This window comes from Oreochromis niloticus, linkage group LG5, assembly GCF_001858045.2.
Source record: "Oreochromis niloticus isolate F11D_XX linkage group LG5, O_niloticus_UMD_NMBU, whole genome shotgun sequence".
NCBI classification, from domain to species: Eukaryota; Metazoa; Chordata; class Actinopteri; order Cichliformes; family Cichlidae; genus Oreochromis; species Oreochromis niloticus.
The window spans coordinates 1,456,778-1,483,691 of NC_031970.2; the positions used below are offsets into that span (position 1 = coordinate 1,456,778).

The following is a 26,914-nucleotide window of genomic DNA, read 5'->3' on the forward strand; positions in this document are numbered from 1 at the left end:
ACTCGTGAAACCAGGAGGAGCAGGTGAAGGATTATCCTGCTGAGAAGAGCTGCTGAAACGGTGGCCATGAACGGCCATGAACGATGGCTAAGTTGTGAGAGCCAAAGATGAAGCACGTTGGCTCTCTGAAGTCATGCTGTCATTTACGTCATGAAAACGTTTATTTAATCCTGCTGTCATCTGCGTGAACTGCAGTCAGTATGACACAGAAGGACCACAAGATGGAGACATAAACCTCTGACTGAAGTCAAAGGAGACGAGCTCTTTTATTGTCCACAGGTTCTCAGTTGGAGTCTCTTGAAGTAAAACCAGGTGTGCCTTCTGAACATACTGCATATGCACAAAAACAGTGCTTTGATTTGAAAGGTTCAGAGAGAGTTTAATGACTCCATCAGTTATAATTTCTGACCAGTTTAACCAACTAATGATTATTCTTATGTTTTCATATTCATATCTTCCTAAATGTTCTTGTTTCACACTTTTCAGCCTACCTCAGAGTCACAGTATATTTTAACGCGTTTGATGCTGCACGTGAGACTGTTTTAAATTAATCTGTGAACTGCTGCTAGCATTTATATTTAAAACTAATAATATATAATACAATATATTATAATATTTAAAAACGTTAATTTTACTTTTTAATTGTATTTGTATTTAATTGTAATTTAATATATGTATAATTTCTGCCTTCGCGTTTTTCTGTCTTTGCCCTTCTTGTCCCAGTCTGCCCTCCGTACCGTGAGAGGCGTTAACAGTGGATAAGACTCCGGTGTTGTTGTGGAGATTAGCTTCTTACCTCCTATATCCAGCGGCTCAATTCACAGCTATCAGCCGGACTACCGGAGCTAGCGGCGGCTACAGCGGAGCAGCGGCCCGTCCGAGCAGCCGGAGGCGGTGAGTATCGCTGTCAGGGAGTCGCTGTCATTAGCCGCTAGCTGTTAGCCTGCTAACAGCTGTGTGACATGTAGCTGCCTACAGCCGAGCGATGCTCGACTGATGTGTCCGGTGATTACCTCGACACTCAGCACCCAACCCGACAGGGTTATAACGGACTGGTCTGCCGAGCCTCAGCGCTCCGGTGAGCTAACGGAGCCCAGGCGGCTTGCCAACAGCCGAGCTAGCTGTGCTTCATCATTGCTCAGGGCTACCCCGAGACTACACTTTATCATCAGCTGTATGCAGCAAGGTGGTACACAATATTAGACCTAGGAGAGGGTAATTACAGTGTGTCAGTTACATGCAGTTGAAGTAAGTCCAGCATGATTAAATTCTTTAGGCAGTAAAAGTACACAGGTAGGATTGGGGTCAGGTAGTAAAAGTACACGGTAATGACTCAGAGAGGGCAGGAGATGTTTATGTCAGATGCCAGGCACGCTCCTGAACATGTGGCTGCTGTTTGCCTTGTCCTGTGCTGTGATTGGACAACATGATGGTGATGGTGTTTACAGGTGTGTCTCTGGCAGCAGTGTATGGGTCAGGTGGCTCCAGTCGGACACCATGAGTTCTAAGGGAGGCGGCACCGCTCTGACCCGCCGTAACTACAGGCTGGCGTCAGACATGGACAAGCCGAGATCCACAGGTATGAATGCTCAGTCACTTGAGCACGAACCCATCACTTCTGCCCTCCAATTGGTCTGTCTGAGTCAGCTGTCCCTCTGCCAGGTATCGTGAATGAGAAGCTGCTGAGTGACTACCTACACCATGTGTTTCCTTCCACTAAACAGGGACCCACGCTGGCCTCGCTCAGGTAAGCTCAGGCTGTGACTCCGCCTCCTTCTCTGATGCACATCTCTGAGCAGGTAAGAGTCGGGACGCACATCAGGTTCAGTTTTTACAGCTCTGAACACAAACTGAACACAAACACTTTATTTGTCTGATCTGGTTTCTATTTTAAGTGTGTGAGGCTGTAAAACTGAAACCAGACGCAGGAACGCGGCCGACGTTCACAGCTGCTGCTTACTCTGAGTGTGTGTGTGTGTGTGTGTGTGCGCGCGCGCGCGCATGCGTGTGTGTGCATGCGTGTGGGTGAGTGTCCTGAGTTCCTGGTTAGTGAGTCAGAGGCTCGTTCTTTAAGCTGGCCAGGTTCATGTTACCTTCAGCAGCTTTAAACATAGACACACACACTCAGACACTCTTCACACTTTAATAATCTGCAAAAATGAATTTTCTGTGTGATGTTTTTTCCAAACATCTTTTTTATGCAATAAATTTTAAAATTTATTCAATTTCTTTTTGCTAATTTCTTATTTCTGTGACTGTTTGTGGAGAAAAACTTTTTTTTTTACTTAGTTTTGACTTTAAGTCGGATTCTTTTTCGATCTAACTTTTTGCTTTTATTCTGTTTTTGAATCTTGGTTCATGCTGTAGTGAGATTTATTTTTTTATAGTCGTGGACATCTTTGACTTTTATGTTTCAGGTTTTTTTTAGGATGTAGTTCTTTCTCTTGTCTTTTTTACAAACTGATGTACTTCCCAAAATTGTTTTTTAATAATTGTTACTTTTCTTTTTTTGATAAATAATTTGTTGGGTTTGTTTCTAACTGAATAACTGTGCTGTGATTACCTGATGTGACAGTCGTGTGCTGGTGTTTGTCTGTGTAACGAGTCTGGTCTCTGTGTCAGTGAACGATGTTTAAATGGAAAAATCACACAGACTGAGTTTGAAAGAAGGAAACGATAATGAGAAACTCTGAGAATAAAATCTTTTCTGTCCCTTTGTCATCTTTTCCTGTCACTCTGGGTTTCAGGAAGCCTCTGGGTTTCCAGGATCTTCCTGCTCACTTGGAGAAGCTGCTGTCTGAGGACACACCTACCGAGGACGGTAAGGCTGGAAGCGTCTGTCTGCCTTTAAAACCAAACTTTATGGTCTGTGACTCAGAGTGAGCTCAAATGTCTGATAACACTAACACCGTCACCTGAACGTGTGCAGGTCAGGCTGTGGACGGTCGTCTGGGTCCTCAGCCCGTTGTCCTCGATCACACCAGCGGCTTTGAAGGACTCCTGTTTGTGGACGACGACCTGCTGGGGGTGAGACACGCCGGAGACCATAAACCACTGAAACGAGTCAAAGTTTGGACACGTGGCTGATTTTTGTCCAGACTTTTGATTGGTACTGTAGGAAAAACACTTCCTGTGTGTGATGAATTTCTCTGCATTCAGGTCATCGGCCACAGCAACTTCAGCTCCATCCGAGCGACCACCTGTGTTTATAAAGGTACGTTGTCTCAGACCCCGAAGCAGCTTTGAGTTTTGGTTTTGTGCTGAACTGACTCAGTAAATATGAAACGCACCAAAAATGAGCCCTGAAACCGAAAAACTGGCACAGGAAACATGACCTTTTCTGCAGATGGGCTTGCTTTTCACAATAAAAGCCCTGGATGGCTTAGGGGAGCAGTTTATAGGGGTCGTCTGATTGTCAGGGTTTTTCTGTATTATTTTTGACCTTCCAATATAAAGCACCTTGAGGCGACTGTTGTGATGTGGAGAATGATTTTAAGCTGTTTCTGTCTGCAGGGAAGTGGGCCTACGAGGTGCTGATCTCCTCTCAGGGTCTGATGCAGATAGGCTGGTGTACCCTCAGCTGTCGCTTTAATCAGGAGGTATGCACACACACACAGCGCATGTTGTGGGGAAAACAAAACATGAAATCCGACTGGGAACTGGTCAGAGCTGTTTATATGTGAAATATCAGAAAAAATAAATGCTGCAGATTCGTCCTCACTGCTGGAGCCTCTGCTGGAGTCAGAGGAACTGCAGGATGTGGAGGTTGATGCTTGATTAGACCACAAAGATGACTGTTACTCCTACATTAATGTTGAGTGTGAAGATTCAAAAATGTTGGAATATTTCTAGGTACATTTAAAAAAGAAGTAATTGAAGTTGGATATTTGCTTCAGTCAAAAAGCTAAATCGAGTTTTCTGTGGTGAAGCTGGTGGTTGGTGTCTGAGGGAGTCCATTAAAAACATGGCTGTTTTTGACCTCTGCTGCATCCGCTACCATGAAGGATGGCGGCACGATGATGCTGAGCAGTGTGTTTTTGTGCTTAGGAGGGTGTAGGTGACACGCCAGACTCGTACGCTTACGACGGAAACAGAGTGAGAAAGTGGAACGTGACGACGACAAACTACGGAAAGGTGAGCGTGAACACAGACGCTGGAATCTGCCTCTTTGTTTGATCATGTGACCATAACGGCGCATTTTCTCTCCCCAGTCGTGGGCAGCAGGAGACATCGTGAGCTGTCTGATAGACCTGGATGAAGGAACCATCACGTTCTGCCTGTGAGTCCCTCTGTCCTTTCCTTCGGATCCGTTTGTTCGTCTTTTTACATCTTTGGTTCACACCGAGAACCTCTGATCATCAACATATCAGGATAGCTTTCAGTCCTTCACTTATCCTAACGTCAGCCTGGAGTTTCAGTCTAGCTGTCAGTGGAGCATGTGACCAATCAGAAAAACAGACAGGTGTCCTGATAGCAGAGCAGCTGACTTTACAAAAAAAGATAAAACTGTAATAAGGAGAAAATGTGAAGACAGAATAGACTAAAAGTAACATCTGGGAAACATCTGTAGTGTATGTTAGTTATACAGAATGTTTGTCACACTTAAATGTTTCAGAACATCAAACAAATGTAAATGTTAGACAAACTCGAGTAAACACAAAATGCAGTTTCTAAAGAAACTGTTTGTTATTAAGGAGGGGAGAATACTCTGTGGGCTGGCGAGACAAAAGTTGAACTTTTTGGAAAGTTTGAGCCCCCGTGGCGTAAAATTAACAGCATCTCAGGAAAGGAACATGATATCAGCCGTAGGACATGGTGGTGGTAGTGAGATGGTTTGGGGCTGATTTGCTGCCTCAGGACCAGAAGACGTCTACCAAAACATCCTGAAGGAGAATGTATATGAGTATCTGTTCATGACTTGGCTTCTGCAGCAGGACAATGATCCAAAAAGTCCACCTCTGAATGGCTTTTGAAAAACAAAAGGCTTTGGACGAGTGGAGTGGCCTAGTCAAAGTCCTGACCTGAGTCCGATTGAGATGCTGTGGCATGACCCTAAAAAGGCAGTTCATGCTCAAACCCTCCAACAATTCTGCAAAGACGAGTGAGCCAAAATTCCTCCACAGCTGGGAAAGACTCACTGACAGTTATCACAAATGCTTGAAGGCAGTTGTTGTTGCTAAGGGTGGCCCCACCAGTTATTAGGTTAAGTCACTTTTCCTTTGATAAGCCTTTCTGGGAGTTTTTAATAATAATAGTGTATAGTTTATTGATCCCCGTGGGGAATTTCCTCTCTGCATTTAACCCATTCACTCTGTGAAGCAGTGGGCAGCGAATGGGTGTCCGGGGAGCAGTGTGTAGGGACGGTACCTAGCTCAGGGGTACCTTAGGGGGATTCGAACCCCCGACCTTCCGATCATGGGGCCACCACCCTACCTACTGAGCTATCCCTGCCCCATTTTCTGGGTAAATCATTCTGATTTCTGGCCGTCACAGATGAGACAGTACATGTTGGTCTGCAGGCTGAATCAAAAGGTTTTAAGCTGTCAGTGACTCCGTTTGTGGTTGATTTCTCTGATGTGTCCTCATTGTTTAGTAAAGCATTTTCCTGCACTGAGCGTGTTCTCTGTGTCCTCAGGAACGGCCAGTCTTTGGGGACGGCCTTCACCAACATTAAGATGGGTCCTGGCATCGCTTACTTTCCCGCCATCAGCCTCTCCTTTAAAGAGTCAGTGGCTTTCAACTTCGGCAGCAGGCCTCTCAGATATCCTTCGCAACTAATTGCAAAGTGTCCGAAAGCCCTGCCAGCAGGTGTTAGTGCCACTCCCCTGTGAGCTGGTTATCAGGGCCATACGTTGGCTCACAGTGATCATGGTGGAGTCATGGATGGTACAGAGAAGCTTCTACAGATGTAGGATTTCAAACTGAGCTCTTTTTAACTAAGCAGGTCTCACTTTATTTTTTCACCAGCCATCTGAAAAATGCTGTTTGACTTTATGGGTTTATAAAAGTCTATTTGCTTTGAAAGATTTCCCTGGAACATCTGTAAATGGAGAGTCTTCTTCACACACTAAGGTTAATTATGGTGTCCCACAGGGTTCAGTGCTAGGACCAATTCTGTTTACATTATACATGCTTCCCTTAGGCAGCATCATCAGGAGACATAGCATACATTTTCACTGCTATGCTGATGACACCCAGCTCTATCTGTCCATGAAGCCAGGTAACACACACCAATTAGTTGAATTCGACTGGATAAATACTCCTGTGGTGTTGTGAACTTGTCTTTAACCCAACTGTGACCCACGTACCCCGTGGACGGCTACCTGCCCCTCCAGAACCCTCCAGCTGCAGACCTGATGAAGGCCCACAAACTACTGGGCTACATCAAGAACGTCCTGTCCACCGCCATCGACACTCAGGTAGGAACACGAGCAGGTGAAAATGGCATTTCCTGTGTTCTGCCTGTTGGGTTGACATGCAGGTGAAGTGAAAGGTGTGTTCTTTGTCTGTCCCGTTACTGCTGCAGGAGGAGGGGCTGGTGGAGAAGGACTGCGCCGTGTGGAGGCTTCACGGAGAACCGACCGTCCTCGTCACTCTGGCTCACATCTTTAACCACTTCGCTCCACTCATGGTGAAAGATGTTGCGTCTGTGTTTGTAGCCGATTCCCTATATTTCATGAAACATTCAGGAAACTGAAAAAGAAACCAAAGATACCGATGTGAAGCTATCAGATCGTTAAAACTGACCGCTGTTCTGTTGATAACTCATTTTAACCACAGTGCTGTTTAAGTACTGTGGTACTTAAACAGCACTGTGTATGAAAATACGTCGGCTCGCTTCCTGTCGTGGTTCATATGAAGCATAAAGTTTCTAATAATGAGCCAAGTGTCACTCAGACTGTTTCACATGATCCTGCTGTGAGGCTGAGACACAACTCGTGTTACTTTGTAACTGTAAAGTTTAAAAGAAAAGACTACATGCATCCACGTGAAGGAAGTGTGGTTTGTGGTTTTGTATGTTGCTGAAAGCTTCACTGAAGCAAACTGGAGATGGTCTTTGTTATAATTCCCAGACTGATCGTACACCGTGATATGCTCTTTCTGATTTTAGATATATTAAAGCGACAGATAACGAGTGCTCTGCAGCTGATTAAATCCATCCACCGCGGAAACTAAATCATCTGTTTGAGGCGCTGTTTGTGCAGGCGATGCGTTTGAATGGATGAAATCACCTCTGTCTGAAAATGTGATGTCATCAGGTCATGTGCACTGATGGTGGGACTGTCTGGTTGCAGTGTAAGGTGTATCTGGTGGAGGACGTGCTGATGAACTTCCTGCTGGGGATTCTGGAGGGAGGAGGTTCGGTGGACGAACACCCGCTCATCCAGCAGCTGCTCGACCTCTTCTGGCTGCTGATGGAGGTAAATCTCGGCTCACAGCTCTGACCATGGCGCTCCCACCCGCCACCGCAGGCCTAAACCAGAAAACTCGACTGTGCGTACACAGGCTAACAGCAAACACGCACAGAAGATCAAAACGTGTAAACAGAACAAAGAACCAGGACGCGCCCCAGCTCAGGTTCAAAGACGTCATTTAAAGTCACCTGAGAGTTGCTGCATTTATAACTGGCCTTGTTGACCGTCACCTTAACACCTGTTTACCTCATTGTTGCGGCTCCGCCTCGTGTCCGACTGTACAGGTGCGTTTTCATCGTGACATCCTGTTTCGATACAGTCGAGCTAAAGTCACACAAAAACATGAAACCCAGGTTTTTTTATTGTGAAAACCACAAACGTAACAAATCATTTAAAAATTTTACATTTCAAGAACGGTCTGATCAGCTGGTCGTCGTTGATGATCTGTGGTAAAGCTCCTCCTCGGTTATTAAAAGCACGCAGACGGCGTGCATCACGACCTTTAGACTAACTTTTGCCACACAAACACTTGATCAGCATCTTTTATTTATTCCTGTGTGGAGAAACCTTCATCGCCTGCAGGCTGGGCTGAAAGTGTTAGTCCAATAATCACACAACTGGCATAGTGACTCCAACTTTAATGGTCGCCTTCTTTCGTACCACTACAGAAAAACTGACCCTCCAAACTTCTACACCCCCTTTCCAGCCTGCGCGTAGCAATGCCCCCCCACAGGACACTTGCGCAGTAGGACACATACATCTTAACAGAAAGCTCCTCTTGGTTAGTGACCTCAAAAAGAGGGAGCAATTCCTGCTTTACACAATCTCCTCACAGGAGGAGGCCCCGGGTTTGCATCGACCTGTCATGTGTCCAAAATTCTTCAAGATGCGTTTTTCTTTTTTAATGGTCCGTCAACCCACTTTCAGGCCTTTTTGTGAACTATTTGTGAAAAAGGCAAACTTTTAAAGATAACAGGCTGAAATTTTCTTCACATCAAGATGAATCCGGATCTGTAATTTGGGACAGAGCATAAAAACATCTCAGAGTGGATGCTCTCCTGCAGAGTTCCACATCTGAGGATACATGAATAAAAACTAATGACAGTGTGGATGGCATGTGGTTATTAAAATGTTGTTTTAATTCAACTTTCATGTTGCTCCACAGAAACAAAAACATCAGCACATTCTATTATTATTAACTTGTTATTATTGAACAATGTTTTGGAGTATTGCACAGTACCTTCACCTCCTGTAGGAAGTGTCGGAGCTGCCCAGGACACCACCTCCAGAAGCGGGCACCTCGGCTGCCTCCTTTCAATGTGGAGACGTAGCGGCTCCACTCAGGGCGCCTCCTGAATGGCTGAGCTCCGCCCTCTCCCTCTAAGGGGAGCCCGCCTGTCAGACAAAGCTTATCTCCACTGTGAGGAATTGCTCCATCTGGTGGCATTAAGGTTCAATTAAAATGTTAACGGTTGGGTTAAATGACTAGTGACCGTAGCGACGTTGACTGGTCGCACGTCCGTGTGGGTGTTTCTGCTCCAACCGCTGCCTCTGAGGCAGAAACTCTTTGAATGTTTCAAACACGTGTAGAGACCACAGTTCATGCTGAGCTCGGAAAATAAGTCACAGCATGCTGAAGTAAGCCTTTCTAGGTTAACACTGCAGCCCTGCATGTGTACAGATCTCCTAATAGCTGATGGTTGGTGTATTTTACCTCCTCACGGTGGCACCCAGACTCCACAGAGGAGGACCCGGATATCAGGAGGTTCAAACAAGGAGGCGACAGGGCTAACACCCGCTAACCCGGTTAAAAAGTATTCATTTAAATTGGTGATATTTACTGCAGAGCGTGCTCAGCATCCGCATCAGGATGTTTTTCTGGAGTACCACAGCCTGAAACCCCTCTGTCCTCTGCTGTCCTCTGCTGTCCTCTCTGTCCTCTCTGTCCTCTGCTGTCCTCTCTGTCCTCTGCTGTCCTCTCTGTCCTCTCTGTCCTCTGCTGTCCCCTCTTTGCAGGACCACGAGGTGAACGAGTGTCTGAAGCAACTCATGATGTCCTTACTCAGGGCCTACCGCTTCTCCCCCATCATCCCAGACCTGGGCTTCCAGGTAGGATAAACAAACAGCCACCGAGCTCCACAGCACAGGTTATACAAGATCAGGGGGGCGGGGCCTGCAGAGGGAGCTCAAAGACACAGGAAGTTCATCCTCAGAGACCAAACTTTAAATGTTTGTGTGTGCAGGTGGCGACCAACTTGATCTTCATCTAAAATCAGTGTTTTTCATGTCACATGTTTCCAGATGTTCTCCAGCTGATGTGCTTGTGTTTCAGATACACTACCTGCGGCTGACCACGGCCATCCTGCGCCACGAGAAGTCCAGGAAGTACCTGCTCAGCAACGTCTTATATCCTTCAGCCGCGAAGCTAACGCTAAAGCACTCCATGACATTTAAACCGCTGTCGCGGCGTTCTCCTTAACCGAAGCTCACATTCGACGTTCTGCGCTCGGTCGTGTTCTTTTACATCAAGACTCCTCTGAGGGTGAAGGAGGCGGGGCTAGAGGAGCTCATCCCAACCACCTGGTGGCCCACACACTTCGACAAGGAGGTGAGAGAAACAGAGGCTCTGCCGTTTGTGTCTCCTCGCTCCTGACGTAATTTTATCGAGTGTGTTAAAGTCATTAAACTGAAAGCAGTGAAGCTCAAACAGAGAGAGGCCGTTTATGTCTGTGATGTGGGGGACGACAGATCGGATGTGACGGTAAGAACTGACCGTGACAGACGAATCACAGGCTCCTCAGAGGAAGGCTGCAGCGATCAGGTGTTTACAGCAGCACAGGTGTGAGAGCTTTAAACGATGCTACTTTATTAAACAGGGTAAAGACGAGCTCGAGCCCAAAGACGAGAGCGCTGACGAGCGTCTGAGGCGCCGAGCCTACGAAAGAGGCTGCCAGAGGCTGAAGAAGAGGATCGAAGGTCGGTCTCTGTCACTCGGACGTATTCTGTTTTAGTCGTTTAATGTTTTATTTTGGTGTTTCACTTAGTTCCTGTCTTTGAGACCACCCACCTGTGTGCTCCTCTGACCTCTGCTCTGTTCTCCTGCAGTGGTGGAGGAGTTGCAGGTTCAGATCCTGAGGCTGCTGCTCAATAACAAGGACAAGAGCACGGTGGGTGCAGCGCCGTGATGTGTTGATGATGGCGACCGCGGTCAGGACGCTGCGCTGATGTGTGAATGTGTGTGTGAATGGGTGAATGACTGGATATGTAAAGCGCTTTGGGGTCCTTAGGGGCTAGAAAAGCGCTATATAAATACAGGCCATTTACCATGTTTGCAGTGACGAGACGTTTCAGCATCGGTGTTTCTGTCGGGTGGAGGTTCAGATCAGATACATCAGCTGTGCCGGCTCTCCTGCAGCACCGTAACGCGTATCCAAGCAACTGTCAACGAATTCACGGAGCGAGCGCTCGAACCGATAACGCCCCAGGCTGGGAGTCGCTTTGCTTTAAGCATTTATTTTAAACCAAATCATTACATGTCATCATACGGGAGGAAACGGCGCCTCGGCGTGATGGCGATGACCAGCCATGTTGTTCACCCCGCTGCTCTTTCTTTATTGTAACTGTTGAATCTGTTACTGTCACTGTAAGATCATCACTAAACACATTCTATCACAGACTCATTTCTAGTTTTACAAAATGAAAGTCTTTTCAGTCACGGACACGAGAGCCTTAAAACGTTTTAGCAGCGAACCCGTCAAACTCAGCAATCCGCTCTTTCCCTCAGTACGAGTTGGATCGCTGCACTTTGAAACCACGACTCTGACACACTAAAGAACTTTAACGTCTGTGTGTCTAACAGCAGCTTTTTATTCTTATTCTGCTAAGAGACCAAACGAATGATTGTGCAGTATTTCCTGTTTATCCAGAAACAGATCCGGGGTCTGTCTGTTCTCACAGTTTTTACTCTGTCTGTGTCATCCTTGGATATTTTCGGCCTGACGTAAACGTTAATGTCCTCCACCCGAGTAACACATCAGGCTGAAGGTTTGACTGCAGCAATCGCTTCTCCTGTTTCAAACTGCAGTGAAGAGAAAAACTGAAGCAGGACTCTGATGAGCTCTGCTCCTCTTTCAGGGAGAAGCCTCGCGCTACATTTTCCTCAACAAGTTCAGGAAGTTCCTCCAGGAAAACGCCAGCAACAGAGGGGTAAGGAGCAGCGAGGGACGTCACCCTCTCACGTCATGTCAGTGTTTACACAGGTCAGTTTGTTCCTGTCTGTGAGCGGCGCAGACAAAATGAAACCACAGGTTTGATTTCATGGAGGCGTGTTTTTATCCGTGCACTCTGATCATCAGGTAAAGCCTCACATGTGTGTTTCCACATGCGTGCACTCTGTGTGTTTGAGCAGCACCCCACGGCTCTGTGTCCGCCCGAGTACATGGTGTGTTTCCTGCACCGCCTCATCACGGCGGTCAGAGGCTGCTGGGACGAAGGACACCGCAAGAGTCTGAGCAGCGTGAGCAGCGACGGTACGACTCACTGTGCCACACAATCGCTCTGTGTGTCTGAGTGTGAGTGTGAGTGTGTGTGTGTGTGTGTGTGTGTGTGTGTGTGTGTGTGTGTGTCTTCCCTCAGTAATGTTCTTCTGTACCCCCCACAGGGGCCTACGTCCCTCCTCAGCTCTTCTATAACGGGAAGGTGGACTACTTCGATCTGCAGAGGCTGGGCGGGCTGCTGTCCCACCTGAAGAAAACCCTGAAAGGTAAGGTGTGCTCCAGGCGGGCATTGTCCTCTGCGTCTGTTATCAGTTGTGGTGTTTGGTAACGTGCTGAATCTGAGCCCAGAGCGCTGGGACACGCAGGAGATCGCTTCACACCAGATCAGCTGATCAGCAGCTGAGAGCTGGGAGAGTCAGAAGTGCTGCAGGACGGCGTGATAGGATTCGTGCTCGCACAAGTCACCAAAGCAGGGACAGCTTGTCTATTCTCAAGATCTCCGTCATTGATTCCTGTCACGTCTGTCACGTGTTTCTAATGACGAGCTGTGCCTGCGTAGGAATGCTGAACTCTGTTTGTGAGGAGCAGCCAATCAGGAGAAAAGGTGCTCAGAGGGGGAGGAGCTAAATAAGGGTACACAGAGGTGTCACATAAACAGGGATTATTGTAAACTCATCCAAGATGAAGGACACAAAGCTGGAAGCAGGTGAGCACCTCCGCGTTAATAACTGCATCAAACCTGAAGTTGGCCATCACAGCTGTCTCCACCAGAGGGAGCAAGAGCTCCATGTTGTATGGAAACCTCTGACATAACCAGTTCAACCAGTTTGCCCCCCAGCAGGCTCCTCTGTCTGCCGGCGTCAGCTCACTGAGGCGCCGCCTCGCGCCAACAGAAGCACCGTTTGAGATTGACGCGTTTCTGATCCTGTCAGGTGTGTTTGATTACTTTACCCCCCGAACACTGAGGACCTTTTCACACTGCTGATGGCGAGGCTCACAGTTATGAAATGCACGAGGCGTGACGGGGTTAGCATTGAGCGCCGTGGGTCCTGAGCCAGTGGGTTTCGCCCCAGGATCAAACCGAGAAGCGTCTGAATGATGTTTTCAGGGGGGAAGTGAGGCCGCCATCAGCAGGTGTGTAATGTGGATTGATTCACTCCGTTGTGCTGACTGGCAGTGCTGCACGACTGCCATCAGTTACCTGCTCCGGCGGACCACTCGCTTCCATTTCCTCTCAGAGGCGGGTGCGCCGCGTCCTCCGACAGTCACTCATGGTGACGAAGAGGAGCCCGAACAGCTGACAGCCATTTGTATTTTGGACGTTTACTTTGAGTCTCAGTAAAGATGTGACTTCAGCCCTGAGCGTGTGTTACTGAACGTTGAGTCGAGGAAGTCCTCTGCAGATTGGTCGGGAACCTCCTGCACAGGCCAACCAGTCAGCTCAGACTTTTAAAACACCCGCCCCCCTTCACTCTCAGCACCCGTGACAGTTTCTTCGTTACTGCCAGCTTCCTGTCAGGCAGATGCTCATTGGCTAACGCTCAGACGCTGGTCTCTGGTAAGTCTGAGGCCGTCTCCTCCTGACGCGCCCGGCACGGCTGGACGGTTTGACCTCGTCAGCGGTCAGAACGTTCGTACAAAGCCAGTGTGAGCTGGCCTGGACCGGCTAAACTCAGAGTTTTAATGTTGGTTTTTAAATGTATTTCTTTGGTTTTTACTATTCTGATTGTATTTTGGGGTCTGAGTGAATATAAAACGCCGCTGTGAGAGCTGAGCTGCGCCTGATGTAACCTGATGTTGACATTTTTCTGCAGACAACATGATGAAACTCATCTGATGGTTTTGTTTTCATGTGTGGAGAACTACAACATGATGAATGTGCCTGTTTTCTCTTTTTCAGACGATTTGGCGAGTAAAGCCAACATCATCATCGACCCCGCGGAGATCCAGGCCACGTCCATGGACGACCTGGACGAGGACGACGAGAGCGGAGCTGCTCAGGTGATGTGGTGATGTCATGTTGTTTTACACAGATTTGTCTCTGTGTCACCGAGCAAACAGTATGTGTAAAAGTACACATGATAAGTGCATATTAAGTATAAGTACTTCAAGATATTGAAATAAACCTGGAACCTGTAAACATTATGAAGAGCGAGTGCTTGGTGAGGGTTTCAACATGTTCTGACGCCATGAAAACCCTGAAACGTTTTTATGGCGTGCACGTTTTGACTTTGAGAGCTGATCTAACGTAACCGAGCAGTGACGCCTCGTCCGTGTTGCTCTCAGGCTTTTTCCATTTGTCTTCATCGTTCCCATTCACTGATCGCGGTTTTTATTCCGTGCTGCTTTAAGCCCCTCCCCTGATTGGCTGCCCTAGCTGAAACTCTGGGTTAGACAGGAAGTGATGTAAAATATGGACTCTGGAATTCCCTACCTCCTGATTTAAGAAATATCTCTACCTTCTCTCTCTTTAAGTCCCAACTCAAAACCCACTTGTTCAAAATAGCTTATCCCACATAACCTCTCCACTCTGCTATTTTAAATTTGTTTATGTCTTATGATTGTGTAAACTCTCTGCTTTTATGTTGCTTTTTACTCTACTGTGTACAGTGACCTTGAGTGTTTTGAAAGGCGCTTTCAAATAAAATGTATTATTATTATTATTATTATTATTATTATTATTATTATTATATGTCCACTCCCATTTTAAAGAACAAGCTTTTAAAAAATTATCTTCACTGTTGTTTTAATAACCATAGTTTTTAAATGTGTGACCAAACATCTGTGCAGACAGCTGTGACTTCTGACCTCCTGATCCTCTGACATCACTCTTTTTTTTTTTTTTTCTCTGACCACAGAGGCTGCCTGGGGCTGTGGCGATGGGCGGAGCTCTGGCGAGGCCCAGCTGGTTGAGTTCTCCCACTTTGGGTCGGGCCAACCGCTTCCTGAGCACGGCCGCCGTCAGCCTGATGACCCCCAGGCGACCCCTGAGTCAGCCGGAGAAGGTGAAGGTCCGAACGCTCGCCGTGGAGCAGCGCACTGAAGAGGACAGTGAGTACAACTCGCTCTTACTACGTCTACTTCCTACGTTTGCTCAGAGCTTCTCCTGCGTTTGAAAAGACAAAGCAGGTCTTTGTGCCAGTGCGTGGCGCCCCCAGCAGGAAGTCAGTGATTTGTCAGGAAGTTTTCTTTTACAGGCGTGATGAACAGCAACACAGGGAATCACTTCCGGGTTTGCTCGCTTCGCGTGGAGGTTTTAGGAAGTGAGAATCAGAATTTAATCACCCAGGTATCGGGTTCAACGTGACGAGCGAGTCACTTCCTCTGTGGATGCGCCTCGAGGCTGCAGAGCGTTGGTGTGACGGATGCTGGGGTAGAGATGGAGGCAGATGGTCCGCCGTGGCGGCCTCTAAAGGTGCAGCTGGAAGAAGAACTGCCTCCGTCTGCTCCGGCGTCTTCGCTGCGTTTCAGTAAAAGTCTAAAACCCAACAGGTGGCCTCCTGCTGTTTAGGTGGTGCAATGGCACCGGCGTGCAGGACACCAGCAAAGTGAAAGACGAAGTTCCCGAGCCGTCCTCGCAGGTAGGATCGCTGCAGGAAAACGTCTGCGTTTCCATCTTTCAGTTGGAATCTGAGTGTCGTTCCACTTCATCCTCCAATCGAAGGTAGCGATAAATGTTCAGCCACGCTCTCCTTTCTGCACCCAGCACAGTAATCAGAGTACTCAGAGTAAACCGATACAGAGTAGGTGTCCTCCTATACCATAAATCAGTAAGAGAAGGTATGACCTCTCTCATGACCTTAGGATGTGTGTGCATGCCAGAACACTCCTAGGATAAGACGTTCTATCAATTTACAAACGATTATGTTTCCAAGCATGAATGACAATCCAACAATATAAACCTAACATGATTAGTCCTGAGTTCCTGGGTTCTGGTTCTGGATGGTGGGACAGAGCGTGGATGGAGGTGGATCGATCCCTCGCGATGTCCACCCGTTTGTTTCATACCACGTGCTTTCAGCCCGGAGTGTTCAGCTTAACGAGGTCTTCATGTGCCGGGAACTTTAATTGGATCACTTCCTGTTGGGGTGTGTCAGGTGTCCTGTTGATTTCACATCATTATTTTTCACTGTTGGCCCAGACTAAGTTGGTCCTTTATTAGTCATATGAAGTGCTCGTCCCTGATTGGCCGGTTAGACACGGCATGAAGTCGGCGTGGAGCCAGTTATCCTCACCTGAGTCTTTGGGTGGAAGTGCCACAGCTGTAAAAATCTCCTGCCTTTTTTAACCATTTCCTGTTTCTCTTCTCTGCAACCTGAAGTCGAGGGAAGTTATGGCAACGACGGCCTGTTGCTGGGGCGACCGCTCGAGGAGCCCGATCAACCAAATGCAGACAAGTCGCTGCTGGAGATCGTGGACGGGATCGTGATGATGTACAACCTGAGTGTCCATCAGCAGCTGGGGAAGGTGAGTGTGAGTCTGTGAGTGTGAGTCTGTGTGTGCATGCATGCTGTGCACGTCTGTGGTGTCTGCAATGAAGAACAGCGAGCACGTCATGGCCGTGCCTTAAACGAAGCGTCGAAGCAAAGAATTTGTTCCCAGATTTTTTTTTTTATAATCAAATTATTCAAAACACTCAATGAACCGTTGCAGCCCTCTGCACATCCAGCAGCGCCTCCACAGGAACATGGCGGCTGAACATGCCCGGGGACGATTTAGAAGAACAAAGTCGGAGCAGGCGATGTGTGAGGGACTTGGAGACGAGGTGTCGAGACCTTATTTTACCTGCTGTTCTGTTTGTTTCTCAGCAGTTAGGAACAAAGAGAGTAACAAGTCTGGATTGTGGCTGATTCATCGTCCTCCACACTGCCCGAGCTCTGTTTTCATCTCTAATGCTAACGTGCAGCCGACACTCGGCTTCACCGGCCCCACCATCGATCCAGTCAGTGCGTTTTAGCATCAGCTCTGCTGTGACTCACAGTTTAACAGCCACACTGACAGAGGGCACAAGTACACACACCTTTCAGCAGCATCCACGACAGTAATCAATACACATGCCTGACTCTAATAAAAACCCTCAACCTGAAGATTTCACTGTGATGAGAGCTGCCCCGCCTCTGTGACGTCTCTGTGAGCACCGAAATTCACTTATGTCATTTTATTTTCATCTTGAAAGTAGAGATAGTGTCTGTCTCCTGAATCCAAACTGGAAGCTGGTTCCACAGAAGAGGGGCCTGAAAACTGAAGGCTCTGCCTCCCATTCTACTTTTAAATACTCTAGGAACAACAAGTGAGCCTGCAGTGCAAGAGCGAAGTGCTCTAATAGGGTGATATGGTACTACAAGGTCATTAAGATAAGATGGGGCCTGATTATTTAAGGCCTTGTATGTGAGGAGCAGGATTTTGAATTCTGGATTTAACAGGAAGCCAATGAAGGGAAGCCAAAACAGGAGAAATCTGCTCTCTCTTTCTAGTCCCTGTCAGGACTCTTGCTGCAGCATTTTGGATCAGCTGAAGGCTTTTCAGTGAGTTTTTAGGACATCCTGATAATAATGAATTACAGTAGTCCAGCCTGGAAGTAATAAATGCATGAACTAGTTTTTCAGCATCACTCTGAGACAGGATATTTCTAACTTTAGAGATGTTGCACAAATGGAAGAAAGCAGTCTTACATATTTGTTTAATATGTGCATTGAAGGACATGTCCTGGTCAAAAATGACTCCAAGGTTCCTCACAGCATTACTGGAGGCCAAGGTAATGCCATCCAGAGTAAGAATCTGCTTAGATACCATATTTCTAAGATTTTCAGGGCCGAGTACAATAACCTCAGTTTGATCTGAATTAAGAAGCAGAAAGTTAGCGGCCATCCAGGTCTTTATGTCTTTAAGACATTCCTGCAGTTTAACTAATTGGTGTGTGTTACCTGGCTTCATGAATAGATAGAGCTGGGTGTCATCTGCATAGCAGTGAAAATGTATGCTATGTCTTCTAATGATGCTGCCTAAGGGAAGCATGTATAATGTAAATAGAATTGGTCCTAGCACTGAACCCTGTGGAACTCCGTGCTGTAAAGTTTAATGCTGCATATTTTATTCCTGTGACCTTCTCTGCAGCTGGTTTTGTCTGCAGGTGGAAAAACTCTGAATGCTGCTCCACAGTGAGTTTCTCCTTTGGTTTGGTGCAGTGGTCATCGCGCTCCAGTAGGTCACATCACTGTTAATAATCCTTCCATGTTTTAAACTTCTATACTTAAAACCTGCTGAAGTATCTGCGGACGGTCCTGACCTTCAGCTGCATCCACCTTTCTCTCGGATGGGTTTACCTGAAGCAGCGCTCCTACACTGGGCTCAGAGCGCTGTGATTCGTGCGTCTGGTTTTATTTTTACGTTTTTTTCCAGGCGTCTGAATAACGTGTCTGCGTGCATTAAAGCGAAGCACTCCGAGTCCTCTGGTCAGACACGGGCGCCTCGCCAAGCCTGAAGGTTTTTTTCTACTCTGCGATTGGCTCATCTCGCAGTAATCCTCCCGAGACTAATGCTGTGCGACCTCTGACCCCTGTCTCATTTGAAAGCGCCTCTGTGAGTCTGTGACGTGTGCGTTTCCATCACGTAGCAGCTGCGTGGTGAGACTCTTCTGACGAGTTTTCATGGTCGCTGTGACAAACAGCCAATCAGAGCGCTCGTGCCTCCAGCTGTTTTTTTCTCAGCAGTGTGTTGACATGTGTGTCTCTCCTCTCAGATGGTGGTGGTGTCAGACGATGTCCACGAGTACGCCGTGGCGCTGAAGGACACGGAGGAGAAGATCGCCCGCTGCCCCGCCAGAGTGAGTACCGCCGCCGTCTCAGCTGGACATCACTGCGCGTTTTGGGAGCAGTGCTTGGTCTGAATAGAGTCTGAGTCACCTGAGTAGTGAGGGTCACTCAGACCATGGCTCAGATTGGTGAGGTGGGTGGGGTCAGAGGTGGGACCTGATTGGCTGATTGACCCGAGTTAGACAGCTTTAGACAGATTATTACTGCAGTGGGAGAGAAGAGCTCAGAGGAAGTTCATGGATGCTGGGAGATGGAGGGAGATCAGCTGTGGCGCCCCCTATAGGAGAAAGACCTTTGTTGCAGGCTAACAAAAACGACTGCTTAGCTTTTGATTTATGGTTTACAGAGTGTCGTATTTTCTTCTACAGCAGGTGTGAAACGTGTCCGTATGTCTGTTCTCTGCTGTGTTTTCATGAGTGTGGACGTCTGACCGGACTGCACATGAGATCACTTCCAACGACACGAACAAAAGAGCATCTTTCAGTCAAAGGGTGGATGGCTCAGTTAATGCACCCCTCCACCCCTCCACCCCTCACTGAGCCGGTGCAGTCCCACCAACAGGCCCTCATTTTCTGCCACGTTTCATGTTTTCATGTCGTTCTCACTGCAGGATTTCTTTATTGATGGTCTCTGTAGTTATTAAACTCAAATGTGTTAAAGTGAGACTCATGCTCAGGCATCCTCAGCTTTTATTCATGTCACAGGTCTCCTCTGGTTTCCCACTGAATCTAGAAACCCTCGTTTAAACCCCGCTGTTGGTCCGTCCTCATTAATAAATCTGACACGCTCCTCTTTGTTTGTCGGAGCTCTTCTCGAGGTAATTGGCCGCGCTGCTGTCAGCTTGTTGTGATGCAGAAGCTCCTCTCATTAGTGCCACAGAGTAAACAAAGGAGGCCGAGCGCCTTCTCTGAAGGCAGACGGGAGGAGTAGGAGGAGCGCCCCCATCAGGAGTGATGCCTCCTGTGATCAGGGAGGGCCTCAGTCAGACCGTGTATGTCCTCGTTAACTGCAGGGAACCAGAAACCTGCGGCGTGCACATCATGTCAGATCAGAGGAGGCACACGTACCTGCTCACATCAGCACAGCAGAACATCTGGGAGCGTCTCCGTTCCTGCGGTCCAGGGAATAACGGAGCAACCGAACGCCGGCACTGATGCCCGGCTGCTTAATGATTGGGTGTCTGTTTCAGAGGGCCGACATCCTGGAGGAGCTCCAGAAGAGCCAGAAGGTTTTTGCGGAGAAGCTGAACCACCTGAGCAGGAGGCTGGCCTGGATCAACGCCACCATCTACTCCAAGGTGAGCGGGCAGCTCCGCCCACACTGCGCGTCTGCATTAAATGGTGGATTTTGTGTTGTTTTCAATTTCAATTCAATTCAATTCAATTTTATTTATATAGCGCCAAATCACAACAAAAGTCGCCTCAAGGCGCTTCATAGGTACAGAGAAAAACCCAACAATCATATGACCCCCTATGAGCAAGCACTTTGGCGACAGTGGGAAGGAAAAACTCCCTTTTAACAGGAAGAAACCTCCGGCAGAACCAGGCTCAGGGAGGGGCGGGGCCATCTGCTGTGATTGGTTGGGGTGAAAGAAGGAAGACAGGATAAAGACATGCTGTGGAAGAGAGACAGAGATTAATAACAGATATGATTCGATGCAGAGAGGTCTGTTAACACATAGTGAGTGAGAAAGGTGACTGGAAAGGAAAAACTGAATGCATCATGGGAATCCCCGGCAGCCTACGTCTATTGCAGCATAACTAAGGGAGGATTCAGGGTCACCTGGTCCAGCCCTAACTATATGCTTTAGCAAAAAGGAAAGTTTTAAGCCTAATCTTGAAAGTAGAGATAGTGTCTGTCTCCTGAATCCAAACTGGAAGCTGGTTCCACAGAAGAGGGGCCTGAAAACTGAAGGCTCTGCCTCCCATTCTACTTTTAAATACTCTAGGAACAACAAGTGAGCCTGCAGTGTGAGAGCGAAGTGCTCTAATAGGGTGATATGGTACTACAAGGTCATTAAGATAAGATGGGGCCTGATTATTTAAGACCTTGTATGTGAGGAGCAGGATTTTGAATTCTGGATTTAACAGGAAGCCAATGAAGGGAAGCCAAAACAGGAGAAATATGCTCTCTCTTTCTAGTCCCTGTCAGGACTCTTACTGCAGCATTTTGGATTAACTGAAGGCTTTTCAGGGAGTTTTTAGGACATCCTGATAATAAAGAATTACAGTAGTCCAGCCTGGAAGTAATAAATGCATGAACTAGTTTTTCAGCATCACTCTGAGACAGGATATTTCTAATTTTAGAGATGTTGCACAAATGGAAGAAAGCAGTCTTACATATTTGTTTAATATGTGCGTTGAAGGACATGTCCTGGTCAAAAATGACTCCAAGGTTCCTCACAGCATTACTGGAGGCCAAGGTAATGCCATCCAGAGTAAGAATCTGCTTAGATACCATATTTCTAAGATTTTCAGGGCCGAGTACAATAACCTCAGTTTGATCTGAATTAAGAAGCAGAAAGTTAGCGGCCATCCAGGTCTTTATGTCTTTAAGACATTCCTGCAGTTTAACTAATTGGTGTGTGTTACCTGGCTTCATGGATAGATAGAGCTGCGTGTCATCTGCATAGCAGTGAAAATTTATGCTATGTCTTCTAATGATGCTGCCTAAGGGAAGCATGTATAATGTAAACAGAAATGGTCCTAGCACTGAACCCTGTGGAACTCCATAATTGTTTCTGAACTGTGTGCTGCTGCTCTGTCTCCAGGAGAAGATGCTGGACATCTACTGGCTGTTGTGTGTCTGCATCCGCACCATCGAACACGCCGACAACACCGGCTCTCTCTTCGCCTTCACACCAGAGTTCTACCTCAACGTCGCCATGAACGCGTACAGCGCCCTGAAGAACTACTTCAGCCCGGCTAACGGCATGGACGAGCTGCCCGGTAAGGACCGCGAACCATCAGCCCACCCAGCCTGCAGGTGATGTTTGAGGCTGTCCCGTGTGACCTGAGGCAGGTCTTTGAACGGGCTGGGCGCACTTCATCAGGGTTGTTATGGAAGATAATTGGAAGATATATTTTTTGTATTAGTCTTTGCTGTGAAGCCAAGTTGAGCGTTCCCTTTTCCAGCCTCACCTGTCGAAGGTGTCTGCAGGTGCACCTGTGCGTGTCGTGGTCCAGCTGTGCTGATGAGTTTGTGCTTCAGTTTTTGATCCTGTTTTAGTTTGATGCTGTTTCAGTGACGTCAGATTTTTGTTTCCAGCCTCTCCAGTTTTCCCGTCTCGTGTTTGTGTGTTTAAACAATGCTTGTACTGAAAGTCTCCCCACAGCATCACACCTCCACAGCCTGAACCGCTCACACAGGCAGGCTGGATGCTGTTTTCCCCAAACTCTGAGCTGACCATGTGAACGTCACAGCAGACGTCAGGAAATGCTGTCCAGATCGATCGGTTTGTTTTCTGTTCTTAGCTTCAGGAGTGAGATGGTGTGATCTGCTGCTGTTCTTCTGCACACCTCGGTTATAACGAGTTGTTATTTTATTGGTTATTGATTAGCGGTTTTGACTTCCTATCAGCTCAAAGCAGTCTGCCCTTCTCCTTTGACCTCAACAGGGCATTTCCTCCCAGAGCGCTGCTGCTCACTGGGCATTTTCTGTTTCAGACCTTCTCTGTGAAATCTAGAGCAGGCGTGCCAACCGTGCGGCCCACGAGATGATTTCATCTGTCAGTCATTAACGGTCCGCCGGTGTGTGGGAGCCGAACCTTTGGCCCTGCTGGGAATCCATGCAGACAGGAGGCCACATTATTTTGAGTTTGATGGGCACACCATGTGGCCAGTCGCACGCAATGACTGACACCCTGGGATCATCTTATGTGAAAGAAGAGGGCAAAGCTTCTTTTCCATTAGTACCTGCTCGGCGTGGTTCACCACGGTTATCAGGGTTTTCCATTAGGTCGTAGTCCCTGGTACCAGGTGCCAGGGTTCAAGTGATCCGAGCCGGTCCTACAGCTCGCAGTCTGACGTCCCTGACGGTCCTCATGCTGATGAAACTCTGGGTGCTTTGTGATGAGATGCATCATTGATTCATTTGTTAGTACTTGAAGACACTTCCATCCTTGATAAAGCCCGACTCGAGGTCACTGATGTCATATGGTCTCATTTCAGCTGGTTTGGCTTTTACGTTACTTGATGAAGTGGATGGACTTAAATATTTGTGCTAATTAGCTCGACCCCGGATGATGCACATGTATTTACAAGCCACTACGAGTTTTCGTGGATCTCCAACCTATGGCTTGCAGACCCCTGGGGGTCTGGGAACCCCAGTTTGAGAGCCGATGGTCTAAATGAGCCTCACAGGCCTGAATGTGTGTTTGAAGCCATTTATAATCATTATAACTATAGACTCTGCTGCTCATCACAAACAAGCACAAGCAGACGTTTTAGACTTTTCACTGTATTTTCAGAGGCTTAGACCTCCGTTATGGCCACACACAAACACACACACACACACACACACACACACACACACACACACACACACACACACACACACACACACACACACACACAGTGACACACACACACGTTTTATTTCATCTTTCTCTCCCTCAGGCTACGAGGAAACTCTGACTCAGCTCGCCGCCATCCTCGCCAAGCACTTTGCAGATCCACGCATCGTCGGGACAGGTAACACACATGCACACACACACACACACACACACACACACACACACACACACACACACACACACACACACACCTCGCTTCATAACATTTTTCTGTCTCTGGGAGATTTTGAATAACGATGTGTGACAGATTAAAGGAAAATCCTGACCTTGGCACCACTTTATAAAAATAGGTCACGCCTCACAGTTTTCATCCAATCATAGTGAGCCAGAACAGGTCCACCTTTAATTCTAAAGGGCAGTACGCTGGAATCGGCAGTCTCCTCTTCTGAGATCATTTTTATTCATGTGTTCGACTCTCTGCGGTCCTGCTGCCCTTGCAGTGCAGAGTGGGAGACTCAGCTTCATTTCTAATTACAGACACGCCTCCACTGGCCTCCACTGGCCTGGGGGGCGCTCTTGTTCTCGACCTCTTCAGTTCTTACTGAGATTGCCTAGAATAAAACCTTATTTCTATAAAGTGAGGCCAGTTGTAACAAGCTTAGCTTCACTACATGTTGTTGGTGGTCCAGTCTCCACCCACAGAGCCTTATAGTTGAGGGTGGGGTGGTGGAGCACACACCTGACTGACACACCTGACCCTTTAGGATGGCTTTTCCTTTAATCTGTCACCTGTCTGCATGTCCTTCTCTGTACTCGTGTACGTCTTTTAGTACAGATCAGTCACAGGGAGTCTGGCTAGCCCCTCTGTGCTGCAGCGCCCCCTGTTGGGTGGTCAACACTTTGTTGTAGCCCAAACTAAAGTCTTCAGTTTTTATATCTAAAATAAAATACTCCATCCACCCACCCACCCACCCACCCCTGGGCCCTACTTCCTCCAGCTGTTCTGTGGGTTCTGTAATGTCTCCAGCTGTGTGTGCTGGGCCTCCTGGTAAGATGCTGAACCTCCTCCACTGCTTCCATTCCATATGGAGGAGCAGCGGCTCTCCTCTGAGCTCCTCACCATCTCTTCTCTATGAATGACCACCTTACAGGGGTGGAGATGTTTGCATGTTGGCCAGAGCTGTGGGAGGGTGTCGTGTGTGAGCAGGTCACATGGGTCTCCCACCCACAGTCAAAGGTTCCTGATACTCTTGGCGTCCTCCAGAAAGCTGATCTGGATCCAGGCTGAGGAAGAAACATTCAGCCTCTGTTTGTGACCCGTCACCTGGAAAAGGCTGATGGGGTGGCGTCGACACCGCCCGCCCGGGGATGTGTGAATACAATAAGTTGAACGAGGTGACGTAGGAGCTTCACGTTCATGCCGAATGTGCATCTACGAGGAGACGGAGGGCGAGCACTGGAGCCCACCAGGAGTTGTTTTTTTTGTTTGTTTGGTTTTTTTTGTGTGGAGTGGATTTCATGACTAATGAACCGAATTCCCCGAGGACTGCGGGACACCTTGCAGCAGAAATGATGAGCTCAGCAGTTTCATCCATCATCCGAGATAAAACGCCATGCGGGGAAAACCGGCCTTGAGCGGTTCGGTCCAAACGGCGATGCGGGACCTGTTAATTACGAAGTGCTGCTGGAGGACAGCAGAGGAGACTGAGTGGATGTAATGGCTTAGATGCGCCTCACTGCCATTTTTAATGAGGAGGCTGAAGATGGGTGTTCTCTGCTCCCCCAGAGGTTGACTTGGCTGAGGAGGAGGAGGAGGTGGTGGAGGGAGGGTAGAGGATGGGAAAGTGAGAACCTGCTGATAAGCAGTGTGTCATTAGAAAGGTGTAACTGATCGCGCGCGCACGTGTGTGTGTGTGTGTGTGTGTGTGTGTGTGTGTGTGTGTGTGAGAGAGACTGACCTGGAAGCGAACAGCAGGGGGCGCTGCTGCACACTCACAGTAAAGCTGTTTTCCTGCTGCGATGTTTATTTTTCCAGGTGTCTTTGAATGCATCTCTGATCTGCTCTCTCTCCTCTCAGATATCAAAGACTCTCTGATGCAGGCGCTGGCCAGCTACGTCTGTTACCCACAATCCCTCAGGGCCGTGGAGAGGATCCCGGAGGAGCAGTGAGTCTGGTTTGAGTCTGTTTCCCAGAAAAACCGTCAGGGTGACTCTGAGCTGCTGCTCTTCAGTGATCAGCAAACACTTACTCGCCCATCCCACCTGGACAGGTGGCCAGTCCATCGAAGGGCGACACACACTTACGACTCACTCTCTCACCTGCAGTCAGTTAAGCAGTTGGCGTGCGGGAGGAAACCGGCGGACTTGGGGAGATCCAGCTGGACGCTTCCTGCTGTGAGGCAATGGCGCTAACCGCTGCTCCACCAAGGGGGGGGTGGATGTGAGCTCATGTCCTGCAGCGGTCCAATCCCGTGGCTCCAGTTGTCTTTGAACCGACCAATTAGCGTGCCACATTAAATACCAGCTGCTCCTGTCTTGTGTGAATTCAGACGCAGTTTTTGTGATGAGATGCATTTAAAATAGAAAGTCTAAATCCTCTAATGGTGGATTCCTATTGGCTGGCAGTATTTAGGGCTATTAAAGGGTTTAATAAAGCCACGCTGTGCCCTCTGTAACATGCTGGGTTTTTATGGGATGGTGTTGTTGGCTCCATGCACAACACACACTCTGAGAGTTGTTTTCATCTGACCTCTGACCCTGAAACCTGCCGGCAGGGTTCAAACATCAGGCCGGGACCAGCAGTCGGGTGTCGGCAGAGACGGTGGGCAGTCTGATGTGAAGGGTCATGACAGCTGCGCTCACAAACAGAGCTCCTAAAGGGAGTGATGTCATGTGATGTCAGCTTGCCACAACTGATGCATCAACGTGTGTCAGACGTGCAGCTCGTGATGAACGGCTTAGTTTGTCTCATTACGCTAAACGACACACGGCATCGTTTCTGAGCATCAGTCAGGATAATGAGTCTGAACAAACGTCCCTCAGCTCTGCTGTCTGCTCACAGGGAAGTCACATGATCCATGTCGCCGCTGCTGCTTCCTCCCTCGGTCCACGCCCTCGGTCTGTGTTTTAGCCCTGTCCAGGTGTAGCACGCTCGCACTCTGACTGCTGGTTGAGAAGTGGGTGCATTGTTTTTATTGTTTTGTGCCTTTTTAGCTGCTGTAATCGAGCCTGATGTGTGAGGCAGCTCTGCTCACTGAACAAACCTCTGTGCGGTAACATTAGCAGCATCAGAGCAGCTGTTCAGCAGTCCTGGAAACAGCTGCTCTCACTGAAATGATGTTTACGTGTCGGAGCTGACAGGAAGTGACGTGTTGGTGCTCACCTGTGTGATTCCAGACGAGTGGCAATGATGAAGAACCTGCTGGCTCCGTACGAGCAGAGACCATGGGCCCAGACCAACTGGATCCTGGTCAGACTGTGGAGGGTGAGATGCACGCACACACACATACTCTCTCACACACACATACTCTCTCACACGCGCGCACACACACGCGCTCTCAGGGTTTATCCTAAACTCCATCTTCTCGGGTTTGGGTCGTGTTAGCAGGAAAAATAAAATGATTGTCAGTGATCAGCTGGTATGAGGAGGTGCTGCGTTCCTGCCATCAGCTCTGGGTC

At 48.1% G+C, this 26,914-nt stretch overlaps 1 protein-coding gene across 5 annotated transcripts in view; it reads left to right on the forward strand.

The window, feature by feature from the left end:
• Positions 1-295: 295 nt before the first annotated feature.
• Positions 296-26,914, forward strand: part of rnf123 (ring finger protein 123) — a 116,842-nt gene continuing 90,223 nt past the window's right edge. For all 5 annotated transcript variants that reach the window (XM_019356810.2, XM_005462574.3, XM_005462575.4 and 2 more), the window contains exons 1-31: positions 296-312; positions 724-894; positions 1,449-1,579; positions 1,663-1,747; positions 2,748-2,821; positions 2,930-3,027; positions 3,160-3,214; positions 3,514-3,599; positions 4,048-4,134; positions 4,212-4,279; positions 5,636-5,761; positions 6,305-6,419; positions 6,527-6,631; positions 7,296-7,421; positions 9,432-9,524; positions 9,748-9,821; positions 9,906-10,023; positions 10,292-10,391; positions 10,521-10,582; positions 11,550-11,621; positions 11,824-11,944; positions 12,076-12,177; positions 13,812-13,912; positions 14,770-14,962; positions 16,233-16,378; positions 18,651-18,734; positions 19,913-20,020; positions 21,494-21,671; positions 23,340-23,414; positions 25,314-25,401; positions 26,633-26,720. In XM_019356810.2, coding sequence (XP_019212355.1) covers positions 1,498-1,579; positions 1,663-1,747; positions 2,748-2,821; positions 2,930-3,027; positions 3,160-3,214; positions 3,514-3,599; positions 4,048-4,134; positions 4,212-4,279; positions 5,636-5,761; positions 6,305-6,419; positions 6,527-6,631; positions 7,296-7,421; positions 9,432-9,524; positions 9,748-9,821; positions 9,906-10,023; positions 10,292-10,391; positions 10,521-10,582; positions 11,550-11,621; positions 11,824-11,944; positions 12,076-12,177; positions 13,812-13,912; positions 14,770-14,962; positions 16,233-16,378; positions 18,651-18,734; positions 19,913-20,020; positions 21,494-21,671; positions 23,340-23,414; positions 25,314-25,401; positions 26,633-26,720 — 2,910 coding nt within the window. In that variant the 5' untranslated portion in view covers positions 296-312; positions 724-894; positions 1,449-1,497. The remainder of the gene's footprint in view (positions 313-723; positions 895-1,448; positions 1,580-1,662; positions 1,748-2,747; positions 2,822-2,929; positions 3,028-3,159; positions 3,215-3,513; positions 3,600-4,047; positions 4,135-4,211; positions 4,280-5,635; positions 5,762-6,304; positions 6,420-6,526; positions 6,632-7,295; positions 7,422-9,431; positions 9,525-9,747; positions 9,822-9,905; positions 10,024-10,291; positions 10,392-10,520; positions 10,583-11,549; positions 11,622-11,823; positions 11,945-12,075; positions 12,178-13,811; positions 13,913-14,769; positions 14,963-16,232; positions 16,379-18,650; positions 18,735-19,912; positions 20,021-21,493; positions 21,672-23,339; positions 23,415-25,313; positions 25,402-26,632; positions 26,721-26,914) is intronic.